Raw genomic sequence first — 12,950 nt, 5'->3', positions numbered from 1 at the left:
TGGACATGAAAGGAAAAGTTGATGACTGCTGTTCTTTTTTTCTGTCTAGGCCCTGCAGAGCAGCCCCCCCTTTTTTATCTTTCTTAAATTGTTCATTTTTGCACAATATTTGATTTCTTCCCTCAGGTGTAATCCCCATAAATTTCCCATGACCACCTCACCCATGAACCATCACCATAGTCACTTGTGCTCTTCTCTCTCTTGTAGCAATCCTCTCCAGCCCCCTTCCATGCTGTATGTCTCAGATCTATCAATATAATTTGCCTACTAATTTTGTCCTTTTTTTCTCTGACCCTTTGTTCAGTTTCATGATTACTGTTCTTGTCACACTATGAAATGCACACAGATTGTAGTTCATTCTCCCGTTTTATAGCAATATTTGAAAGTGTGGATTGCTTAAAACCATAGGTTTATGTTTTTCAAACCATAGTATCATTACTGCTTTCTGGCGTAAAGTTTTCTCACAAACCACAGATTTGAATTTTTCCACTGTTCAAAACAAGAGTTGACCTTATAAGAATTCTTGATACATACAGCAAAGCATAACAGTGGCCAGTTAAATGCAAGTATTGATGTTTAATTATAAAAATCAGTGTTTCTTAAAGTGTGTCTTTGTACCACTTGTTAAACTGCATATTCCTAGGTTTCATCCCAGGGGCATACGCTAATACACCTAATCTTGTGTCTGGTGGTGTTTTTGAGGAAGGAACGTTTTTTAAAAATGTATAGTGCATAATATGTATACCTAAGAATTTCATAGTCTATTTTGCTTAACACAGTAAAAAATAAGCACACAATACACTTATGCCTTTATAACTTAAATTTGAGTTAGAAGCTACATATCTACTATCATTAACCAAATTACAATGTAATGAATGAGCAGAAAATCCCAAGAATCACATTTTATTTTCCCTTACATTCAATAAATAATTCATGAGCACCTGACCTAACACTAAGCTAAGAGTCATATGAGATACTAATTGTTTTCCTCTTGAATAGCTCTTACTTTTCCTTATCCATAAAGTAATGCTCTTAGATCTGTAATGTCCAATGTGGCAGATGCAATGTGGCAATTTAATCTTAATTAATAAAAATGTCATAAAAGTAAAATTCACTTCCTCAGTTATACTGGTCACATTTAAAGTGCTCAGGTACTGCTTGTAGATAGTTATAGGAAATGCCATTATAAAACATTTCCATCATTAGGGACAATTCTATTTAGCAATGATTTTTTTTTTTTTAAGATTTATTTATTTATGCATACAAGAACTGGGGTACTAGGCCAGAGGTGCAGAGGGTGAGAGGAATCACCAGAGACAGAGTTGGGAACAGAAAAGCAGACTGACTGAAATACACTGCTGAGAGGAGCCGCGGGCGAGACAGAAGAGGTCTGCTGTGCCATGTGGGTAACTCTCTGGCCAGCCAGGGATCGAACTCATGCTGCAATGGCTGTGGATAGCTGTATAGTGCTGTGCTTAACCCCTTGCACCACCAGGGAGGCTCAGCAATGAAGTTTTAGATGGTCTTTGAGATGTCCAATCTCTTCCAAGAGTCTAGTTAGTGGCTTTCCTGCTTACTCTCCCTTTAAGTAAACATTTCATGCCTGGCGTGTTTTGGTTTGCTTTCTTCTGATCTTTCTTCCTTTTTGGTCGCTCTGTTTACAGGTCAATCCTTCTGCGAAGGCTCTGTAGTCTGATGGGCACTGTATTCTTGCTTCGCTGCTTTACCATGTTTGTGACTTCCCTCTCCGTACCAGGACAGCATCTGCAGTGTACTGGAAAGGTAGCCTGCTACCTTCTTTATCATGCTTTTTCTTCTTGTTCTTGGTGGGTTAATGGCATCATTTATGCAATGGGTCTAGGACTTTGCTTTTAGTATTAAAATGTGCTTTTTTGTATATAATATTTATAGTAAGCCTCTACAAATTATTTGGTAATTTTTTTTTTAAGATTTATTTTATTTATGCATATAAGAGCTGGGGTACAGGCCAGAGATGTGGGGGGGGGGTGAGAGGATTTACCAGAGACAGAGCGGGGAACATAACAGGCAGACTGACTGAAATACACTGCTGAGGGGAGTGGTGTGCGAGGCAGGAGAGGTCTGCTGTGCCATGTGGGTTGCTCCCTGGCTGGGGATTGAACTCATGCTGCAGAGTCTTTGGATTGCTTCATAATGCGGTGCTTAACCCCTTGCGCCACCAGGGAGTCCCTATTTGGTAAAAAATCTTAAGCCAGAATCTGCTTCTCTGAACTTCTGTACACTGATAGTGGTAGTTCTATGCTGTGGAACTGTAGAAAAAAGTTTTTCAATTATCATTTTCTTTTCCCACCCTCAGCATCATTATGATGTTCCGCATAATGTGACTGGTCCTTTCATTGTGTCATCAATCATTACTTTACTTTTGGGGGAATATAGTAAATAATGTTTTTGTGGGGTTTTTTTGTATTAAACTGTATAACTTTTTGTTATAGATATACTCTAGACATACCTCTTCTGGTTAGTTTGAAAAAGAAACATTTATGAAGGTTGAGACAACCACCCAAAAAAAAACAGTGTAATGAAATACTTAAAAAAAAATTCACCTGAAAATCATCTTTATATACAAAATGTAACTGTTGTGACTTGTTAAATTTAGACAAAAGAATTTATTATCCTACCTTGCTGAACCATCATGCTTTATTTGTTTGTCCCCGAATTTTCAAATGTATATATTAATACCTTTGTTGTTGTTTTAATGTTGTTTGTAAAGTGGGAAACAAAAAGTGTCAGCTCTTCTACTGTAATATCAATAGTTGACATGCCGACTAGGGAAGTTTAAGCAGCCAAAGGAGATCAAGAGCTAAAAATAATAGTCTGAGGTGAAGGGCAACAAAACTTTCTCCTGGTATTAGGAATGCTTAACTGACCTGTAAGAAAAGGAGGAAATTTAATATGACATTAAATGTAAAGGAAATGTTTTATTTCTTTTATTCCCAAAAATGGGAAAACCTTTTTTTCCAATTACAAAATCATGTGAGCTTACTGTAAAAATGCGAAAATTATAGAAAAAGTTTTAAAGTAAATAAATTAAAAAGTAAAAGGTCATATAATTTCTTTTTTTGGTCACCCTACCATATGAATAATTCTGTTAATAGTTGTGTATATAGCCACAGACTAGTTTTAAGCATGCTTACATATACACCTGGTTTTTTTTTTTTAAGATTTATTTATTTACGCATACAAGAACCGGGGTACTAGGCCAGAGGTGTGAGGTGAGAGGATTCACCAGAGAAAGAGTGGGGAACAGAACAGGCAGACTGACTGAAACAAACTGCTGAGGGGAGCAGAGGGCGAGCCAGGAGAGGTCTGCTGCACCATGTGGGTAGCTCCCTGGCTTGGGATTGATCTTGTACTGCATTGGCTGCTGACAGTTTCATAGGTTGCATCTTAACCCCTTGCGCCACCAGGGAGGCCTTCACATAAGTTTAATATATAGGTATATAGGTAAATACTTTTAAAACAAAAGATAGGATTATACTACAGATAATAATCTGTGGCTTATTTAATAGTGTTTACTTTTTTGTGGTGAAAAATATCTAGTATATATATTATCTTTTTAAGAACTGCATAGTGTTCTGTTTCATTGTTTGATTTACTAGTTTGTAAATGATGCATATTTATGTTCTTTCTAAATCTTACTGTTTATAAACAGTACTATCTTAAACATTTTTATACATATATACTTTTTTACTTAATAATTTCCTTATGATAAATTCCTGGAAGTGGAATTCTGCAATCTAGAACATACACATTAAAATTGTTATACAGGTCCTCCCTGGTGGTGGAAGGGGTTAAGCACTAAAAAGCTGTTGACAGCCACTGCAGCACTAGTTCGATTCCCAACCAGGGAGCTAACCCACACGGTGCAGCACATCTCTCCGGTCTCGCCTTCTGCTCCCCACTCTGTCTCTGGTGACTCCTTGCACTGCCCCACTTCCCCCTCACCTCTGGCCTACACCCCGGCTCCTGTATGTATAAATAAATAAATTTTTAAAAAATTGTTATACATTTTGCTAAAAATGTCTGCTTAGAAGAGATTTAAAAGAAGAAAAATGTAAGCTTACTACATTCAAAAGAGAATTTCCCATAGCTGAGGGATTTAATTGTGGGTCATCTACTAAAAAGAAAGAATATATGTGCATAGGGCTGCAACATGTGCTACAAAAATAAATACCATCCTCTACAGTTTGGACAGTCCTTTTTCTGTCTCTAATAACTGTTTTTCATTATAAGTTACTTATATATGGATGTTTCTATTAAAATCTGTCCTAAATACTGTTAATTGCTTTGGACTGTAATATAACCTACTTATTGACCTGCATTATTTGCTGAAATCCTTAAAAATAGAAAGTTACTTGATAGTAACTAGCATTCAAATCCCTTACTGTGAGCTTCTTAAAGTACTTTCATTGTAATAAATTAATTGCTTGAAAGCAAATTCCCAGAAGTAGGTTTGGGGACAGAATCAAATCATACCTGTTTTTGAAATTTAGCAATGGACCCCACCCCCCCCTTCAGGAAAAAAGCACTTAAAACAAATTTTTACACCTTATCATGAGAGCATCTTACTCATGTTGTGCTTCATTTTTTTTCCCCTCCTGGGAGAATATTTGGTACATTTATAATTGGAAAGGATAGGGAAACTTGAATAATTGAGCAAGAAATTGCTTTGTTTTCATGGGCATCACTTGTTTCCTGTCTGAGACAATTTTCTAGCAGTCTCTGTTCTTCCCAGCCTTTTTTTCCCCCAGAAGAGTAGCATCTCAAACCCTATTCTAATTGGAAGTCATGTAACAACCAAACCATGTGTATGTTTATAACTTCTCTTCTTTTTCCAATAATAAATTCCTCTCCCTTACTTGCCCTCAACTGAGACAGAAAAGTAAAGCTGTGTAGTGTATGGTCAGTAGCTGAGACTTCTGATAAAATTGTGGTATCTGACAGAGTTGTTTCTTTTGTTCATTAGACATAGTCAAATCCATAGGACATAGGTCTTCGGAATTGGATTTCCTGGGTTCACATCCTGGTTATGTTACCCCTCTTAACCAGTTGCTTATTTGCACAATTAATTTGCTTCATAGTATTGTTGTGAAAATTAAATGCAGTAATAAACAAAGCACTCAGCAGCATGCCTTGCACATAGTAAATGCTCATAATATTTTAGCAATTTTTGTATTGTTATGTTAAATGTTTTTTATGACTCTTGCTCAAATTCATCCTCAATAGATTTCCTTTTTAATCTTACATGTGGAAGTCAGGGTTGGGTGGGCTGCTAATAACAAAGTATTCTATATGGTTGTAGTTTAAGAAGCAATGGTTTATTCTCTGTCATAAGAGAAGTCTGAAAGTAGGTACTCCATGTCAAGTGTTGTGAACTTTATGGAGTCTTCAAAAAAACCATGATTCTTCTGTCTTTCTGAAGACTGCTTCATGGTCCAAGATGGCTGCTAGAACTTCAGCTATCATGTTTGAGTTGTAGGATAAAAGAGAAAATAGAAAAGACTTCCTCCTAGCTATTCTCTCTTTCCTTTATAAATAATACTGCCCAGAATTTTTTTCTTTAAATTTAGGTAACATTGGATTACAACGATTTAGTTATAACTTCACATTGTTTCAAATGTATGTTACCACATCACACCTACCACCAAGGCACTCAGAGTTCACTGGACCCCCTCCAAATCCTGCTTTCCATTTTCTCTCCATTTTCTATAGTTCTAGGGTTCGAAATTGGTTTTGTTCTATCTGACCCTGTGGTTTTATTTCTGTATATTCCATTTACAAGTGAAACTGTCTGGCTTCTGCCTTTTTCCTTCTGACTTATTTCAAGTAGCTCAACCCCCTCCAGTTCCCTCATTCTTGTCACAATTGTCAAGCTATCACCTTTTTTTTTTTTAATAGCTGAGTATTTCACTGTGTGTTTATACACCACATCTTCTTAATCCACTCATTAGTCCTTGAGCACTTAAGGTTGTTTCTCTACTTGATTGTCATAAATAGTGCTGCAATGAGTAAATATTGCTAAAATGAGTGCATATATACTTTCAAATTAGTGTTTTTGCATTTTTAGGGTAGATACCTAGGAGTGCAATTGTTGGATCATATGGCAGATGTATTTTTAATGTTTTCAGAAACCTCCTTACTGTTTTTCATAGGGACTAGAGCAGTCTACATTCCTAACCAACAGTGAGAAGGGGTTCATTTTTCTCCACATTCTCACAAACTCTTGTTTATTTCTGGTGTTTTGATATGAGCCATTCTAAATTCTAAATGATGAACATTTTCTCACATGCCTGTAGTATATAAATAAACTTTATATAAAAAGTATAAAAAGTCTATCAAGAGTTTTCTATCTAAACCTGCTTACTCGTCCCTTACAGTTTTCTTCATTTGCTCCTGTAGATTTCAGGTGTCATCTGTTGTTTTTTATTTATTTTTTTATTTTTTTGTATTGAGGTAAATTTGGTTTATAACCCTGTATATGATTTTGAGGTATGGGTTCATATCTTTTTAGATGTATGCTACCATAGCACACCTGCCACCAAAGCACTATAATCCTCCACCAGTCTGTTGGATCCTTCTTCCCTTAGTTTCCCAACCCCCAGTTCTCATTTCTTACTCCAATACAGTTTTACCTCTGTTCACCTGTGTTGTGCTGTTAAAAGCACATAGCATTTTGATTACTATAGCTTTGTAGTATAGTTTGAATCCTGGGAGCATGACACTACAAAAAACACATTGTTTTTTGGTGTTTATTTTTTCAGGATTCCTTTGGCTATTCAGAATTTTTTGTGGTTCCATATAAATTTCAGTAACATGTTCTGTTTCTTTGAAGAATACAAAACCTTGATAGAGATTGCATTGAATCTTTCTGTTTATTGCTTTGGTTAAGATGACCATATTAACAATGCTAATTCTTCCAAACTGTGAGTAGGGAATATCTTTCCATTTCTTTGTGTCTTTTGTTTCTTCTAACAATGGCTTGCAATTTTTACTGTATAGGGCCTTTTTATCTCTTTGTTAAGTTTACCTCTAGGTATTTAATTCTTTTTGCTGCAGTTAATGGGATTGTGTTCTTCCTTTCTTTCTCTTTTAGCTCATGTTTGCATATAGAAACACAACTAATTTTTGTAAATTGGTTTCTTGGAGCCCAGACATCATTTACACTTTCATTTACATTTTATCATACACTCAGTAGCCACACCTTGCTGCAAGGGAGTTTGGGAAGTACAATAATTTGGTTGAGTTTATAGCCACTTCAGATAAATTTGAGATTCTCTTTACCAATGAAGAAAGGGAGAATGGATATTGAATGGTACCAATTGGTCCCTGTCATAACCTATTTCTTATTGGCAAGAACTGCCGAGGAAATGCTAATGTGATACTGGATTCTACGGAAACTTGTAATAGAGGAGTTTGAGTTATATTGATTTCATATAAATATCAAAATATTTCTGAGTACAGCCAAACATGACCACCCATTTTTGATGTCTGAAATTGATTAGACTGGAAGTCTGATGATTTTACTTAGGTCTTACTTGTAAGTCATTCAACTTTTAAATTTCAATGGGAGTGGGTATTCAGAAGCTCTAAGTATTTGAAGCACTAATTCATGTTTTCTTTATAGATATATGGCAGTGTATGGGAGAAACTACACCGGGCCTTTGCCATTTGGAGTGGCTTTGGTATGACTCTGACTGGTGTTCACACTTGTGGAGATTACATGTTCAGTGGTCACACGGTTGTCCTAACTATGCTGAATTTCTTTGTCACTGAATGTAAGTATATCTTTACTATTTCTGTGTACATTAGGTAACTAGTTGAGTGACTATAGGGTGTCAAGTTGTATGACATAGGAGGAAACAGACTAAGAAACATGTGACTAAGAAGCATTAGAAGGAATGTGGTTTTAAAATGATCTTTCTGTCCTTTTCCCAGATACACCAAGAAGCTGGAATTTCTTGCACACTTTATCCTGGGTTCTCAACCTCTTTGGAATCTTCTTCATTTTGGCTGCCCATGAACATTATTCCATTGATGTGTTTATTGCCTTTTATATCACCACAAGACTCTTTTTGTACTACCATACTCTGGCCAATACCAGAGCATATCAGCAAAGTAGGAGAGCGAGGATTTGGTTTCCTATGTTTTCTTTTTTTGAATGTAATGTTAATGGTACAGTACCTAATGAATATTGTTGGCCATTTTCAAAACCAGCAATAATGAAAAGACTAATTGGATGAGATCATCTTGGTGTAATGGATTCATGATTAAATGTACAGTAACTGTTGAAAATGAATAACTTTGCTTTCTCCCTCTAGATTGTTCCTGGATGCCTTGCTTTCTGTGTTACATGTTGACAAAGTAAAGTTCCCTGTTATGAGCAAGTCTGTGATTACAGAAAGCCAGGAAGAACAATCAAGAGTCCTTATATATCTGTTTGAACAGAAAGTTTAAGTAGATGTTTTCTGCCCCTTATCTTTAGGCAGACTTAATGTTGTGATTGAAGTTGGCCTGTTATCCTTACGTGTTGAGTATTTGCTTATTGAACTTAAGCAAATTAACTTAAGCAATTTGCTGGTTAAAGGATTTTTTTTCTAGTAGGATTCTGGTCAAGAAATAATTTTTGAAACTCTAGTTGTCTTCAAAAGAAAAGCTCCACCAATTGAGTAGTATTTGTGCTCAGTTGAACTAATCTTTGTGTCTTTTTTAAAAGTACAACTCTTAAAAGAGATCCATTCTGAACCATTTTTAAGAAAAGCATACTGAACATATCAGGGTGTCTGGAACAAGAAAAAAATGCAAGGAACTATCCTTAAGGTGATGAAGTACTTGTGATGAAAACACTGGTGTCCTTATTAATACAAATAGAGAGCTGGCATTTTTAACCAAAGATGCAAAAAAAGACTGGAGTTGCTGTTTTGTTCTGAGTGTTCAGTATGACTATCAGTAAATATTCATAAGGGAAAAATGGTTGCATCCACAAAGTAAAATTGGCTTAATGTTAGTTATATAGGTACCTGGAATAATTTTGTGCTATAGTTGTTAGACAGATGACACCCCAGTTTTATGCTTCTTTAATGCTGTTATCTAATGAGCAAAATAGTGGAGTGTTTTACTAGATGTTAAAGTTCTTCTGTCTTTTTAAATAGGGAGGCCTGCATGCAAAGAATGTTTTTTTTTCTCTCTGAAAAGAAATTTATAACAGGTTGCAAGCATAATATAAATTTTGGTTTTTGAAATTTCTCATTCTGACCATTAGAAGTAAGCCATCTCAGACATACTTGGATTAAAAAAAAGTTTCATTGCTTTTTGTTTTTCAATACGGTTGTGTACATACATTCTTTCTATTTAGTCTGAATTTGGCAGTCAGAAGGTGATATAACTTAGTTGCTGTTTATAACACTAACTTTAGTACCTTAAGTAATTTGACCTCTGTGATAACATTAGTCACTTTACTTTTAATGATTTTGTATAGTAGTTATGACAGTAGAATGGTTGTGGAATTGGAATTAGAACCCCAAATGATAACTACTTGGAATAGTAATTGTGTAGTTTTTGCATTCCATTTTAAAGCAAGGAACCTAGCAGAAGTGCCTGGCATATTAAGGTCTAAAATCAGGCCACTCTGGCAGAATCTTGCTCTTTATATGGGTGAAATTTTTTAATTTTGCACTTTGGGTAATTTTCCCACATCTATATAAACTACAGAGGGATAAAAGGATTGTCATGAAAGGAATATTATACAAACAAGTTTTGACCAGTGCAAAATGATCCCAATTGGGGTTTGCTCTGAACAATGATTTTTATTTCTCATTTTGAGAAATGGCACACTATAATTTTAACTATTACAATTCAAGTTATGCCTTTAAATCTTATACTTCAGAATTTTACATCTTAAACTATTGATTCTGTGACATAGGGACAAAAATGCTAACATTACAACTGAAGAAACTGCAAAATAATGAAGGGTGAAGAATGTTTTTCTCCTCACTTAGACTGATTTGACCCTTGTGGTCTAAAGATGTGTTACTGCCAGTTTTCCTAAATGACAGTAGAGGATCTAATTTACTAGACTGAGACTTTTGGAGGAAGTGTTTGAAAAAAAATCTGTAGCAACATTAATTCAAGAGTGTTAAATACTAAATAATGATAAGTTTTTGAATGTCGATCTTATTTCCTTCATGTGGATTCTATTCTAGAATAAAATAGAAAAAAAAATAGCTTTGCAGAGCTATTGAGATTGCCTAACAGCAGACTGCAATAAGGATTATAAAAAAAAACATTGCTTTATCTTTGGAGAAAAAGGTAAGCTAGATTTATAATTTATTATTTTAACTATTACAAGGCCGTGTTTACATCAATTAATCATCTTCAAGTCTCGCTTTGAAAAGTTTGAGACTTTTAAATATGAAACCTATATTTTAGTTGTATTGTATTGTCCAGAAATTTTTTTTGTATTGTCCAGAAATTTCCAGATTTTGTCTTTGTGGTTTTTTGTTGTTGTTGTTTTAAAATCTAAACCACAGTCAAGGTAGCAATTAAAATTTACATTTGGGGTGTGAATGTGGCTAGGTAAAGAAGCTACATGCCTTAGATCTACATATTTTTTACCTTGTATTAGGTTCTACAGTTCCAAACTTTAGCAACTTGCATCATTGAATCCTTAATATAGAAATAACCAAGAAAGTTTAGTTTGGAATGCAAACTTCTGGTTTTATTGAAAGCCTTTGATTCAAGGCCATAGAAAATAAACCTTTTCTATGTTTCTGGGGGCAGTGTTGCTTTTTTGTTATGTTTCTTTTTAAAGTTCATGCAAGGCAATGTTACTCAAGGGTAATTGAAGTTTGTAAGGGTTAAGAGATTTTGAAGAAGGTAAGATTTCTGTTAACACCAAAATTTGGGGGAGAAAGGTTTTTGGCTTTGTTACAGAATTCTCTATGTAGGTATCATCTCCATAGTTCTCTGTGGCCAGAATTGCTGGGATAAAAGTACAGTTTCCATATGTTGGGTCTGTTTATTAGTTGTTTTTTTTTTTAAGTCAGAAAACAATGAGTTTAGTCTTAGAAATAGTCATTTAGGTAAGTGTGGACTGTTGACAAGCGAAAAGACCCACTGAGCAAGAGACCTGCTGATTAATATAACTCTGACACTGCATGTAGCATTCTTTTGTGTCCTGTACATGCCTGAGTATTGTTCCTTAGAATTCTAAAAATGTTATAATTTGTAAATTGAGAACAGAATTTCCAAATCCTTTTGTTCCTGATATGAAACAATCTGTTTTAGAGACATTTGTTTGGAAAGTGTTGTTCATATATTTGAAATCATTCATAAACCTAATCTGCTTTGACTGTAGTCAGCAAAAGGCAATTTCATATGAACTTTTTTCAGGATTTTATTGCCAAAATACTTAAGAATAACCATATTTTTTTTAAACTCTGTACTAATAAATTTATAGTCTCTTTATATTTAAGTTATCCCTTTTTAAAAGTAATTATAATATTCATTTGTCAGTTCTTTAAGGTGCTCAGGCATTTGAGATACTTTTAGAATAGTCCATTTACTTTCTTAAACAGTATTGGTTTCATTTGTATAGTTTCAAAGCCAAGAAAGCATGTCACTTTGCCAATTTTACTTGACAATTAAGACAGTTTTTGCATTTGTAAAACTGTAAAATTTAGCCCAAATTGCCCCTTAAACCTCTGTAGAGGAGAATTGTTAGTAAAATCAAAAGTCAAAAACTTTGGGTGACCAATGAGAAAGGAAAGAGGTTGAGTTTTTTGGTTTTTTTATTTTTCTATCTTTAAGTGGCTTTGAATGATTGAAATTACTATGGAATTAGACTTTCGTTCCCCTCTGACCTATCCCTTGCCCCAGTGATTGGCACCTATCTCAAATAACTAAAATGTGATATATTACTTTGCATCAAGATTAGTAAAAATATCTGTGAAATCTTTAATCCATATTTCAGCTACTAAAAAAATTGGTTTTTAGAATATGTTCTACCCTAAATTAACCAAAGGTTTTTTTCTGTTCAGTCTATAGCCTATGTTTAAACATAAGGGAGCTTTGTGCCTCATAGGGAGGGAGAAGGAATACTGTTTTTATTTCATTGTTCTTTCAGGCCTGTTCCAATCTGAACTACTGGTTGTCTGAACATAGCCAAATGATATTATCAGTCAGTAATGTCATCTTAAAAATGCCTAATTTTAAGTTATTTTATCAAAGAATCTATAGATTGTTAGGACATTTATGTGTTTATGACATGAAATAAAGGAAGTAAGAACTGGTACTTTACTGGGGGAAGCAAAATTACCTTGGATTAAAGTGGGCATGTTTTATTCTATGAATTCTACCTAAAGGTCACCCTTGTCCGCAGAGAAAGTAGTATTACTTGAAGATGTGAAAGAAAGTTCCTGTGGTAGCCATACCTTGAAGCACAGTATTGTACATAAGTAAATATCTTAATTCTAAATTAAATCCAGATTTAACTAATATATATTATTTTATATCTTTGTTGTATTAAAATGTTTAAAAACACTAAAAATAAAACATTTGAAAGTTGGATTTCAGTCTCTTCTTCTTCTTCTTTTTTTTTTTGTGGGACCCTCGCCAGCGGCCAGGGAACGAACCGAACCGGTGCTGCAGAGGCTGTGGGCAGCCTCGCAGCCCAGCGCTCAACCGCTGTGCCACCAGGGGAGGCCTGGATTTCAGTCTCTTATTTAATGTCTGCATTTTTAATGTAGCTGGTTTGTTTTTCACATAGTGAATTTTTGTTTTTACAAATGATTGCACCCTATAACTTTAAAACCTAATGTAGTATCTAGTCGCTGGCATTTACTGATTTTGTTTTCCTTTAGGCTGAACATTTGCTCTTTCCCCTCCCTTTAAACTAGAAAGCTAAATGACCTTTC

At 34.8% G+C, this 12,950-nt stretch overlaps 1 protein-coding gene across 1 annotated transcript in view; it reads left to right on the top strand.

Moving 5' to 3' along the window:
• Window positions 1-12,597, top strand: part of SAMD8 (sterile alpha motif domain containing 8) — a 59,664-nt gene extending 47,067 nt beyond the window's left edge. The window contains exons 4-6 of the mRNA XM_037495736.2: window positions 1,665-1,782; window positions 7,664-7,814; window positions 7,975-12,597. Coding sequence (XP_037351633.1) covers window positions 1,665-1,782; window positions 7,664-7,814; window positions 7,975-8,279 — 574 coding nt within the window. The 3' untranslated portion in view covers window positions 8,280-12,597. The remainder of the gene's footprint in view (window positions 1-1,664; window positions 1,783-7,663; window positions 7,815-7,974) is intronic.
• The last annotated feature ends 353 nt before the right edge of the window (window positions 12,598-12,950 follow it).

Source organism: Talpa occidentalis, unplaced genomic scaffold, assembly GCF_014898055.3.
Source record: "Talpa occidentalis isolate TD23 unplaced genomic scaffold, MPIMG_talOcc4v2.1 talOcc4.8, whole genome shotgun sequence".
NCBI classification, from domain to species: Eukaryota; Metazoa; Chordata; class Mammalia; order Eulipotyphla; family Talpidae; genus Talpa; species Talpa occidentalis.
Note: the sequence above shows the minus strand (reverse complement) of the source record. Positions and strands in the feature narration are given on the sequence as shown.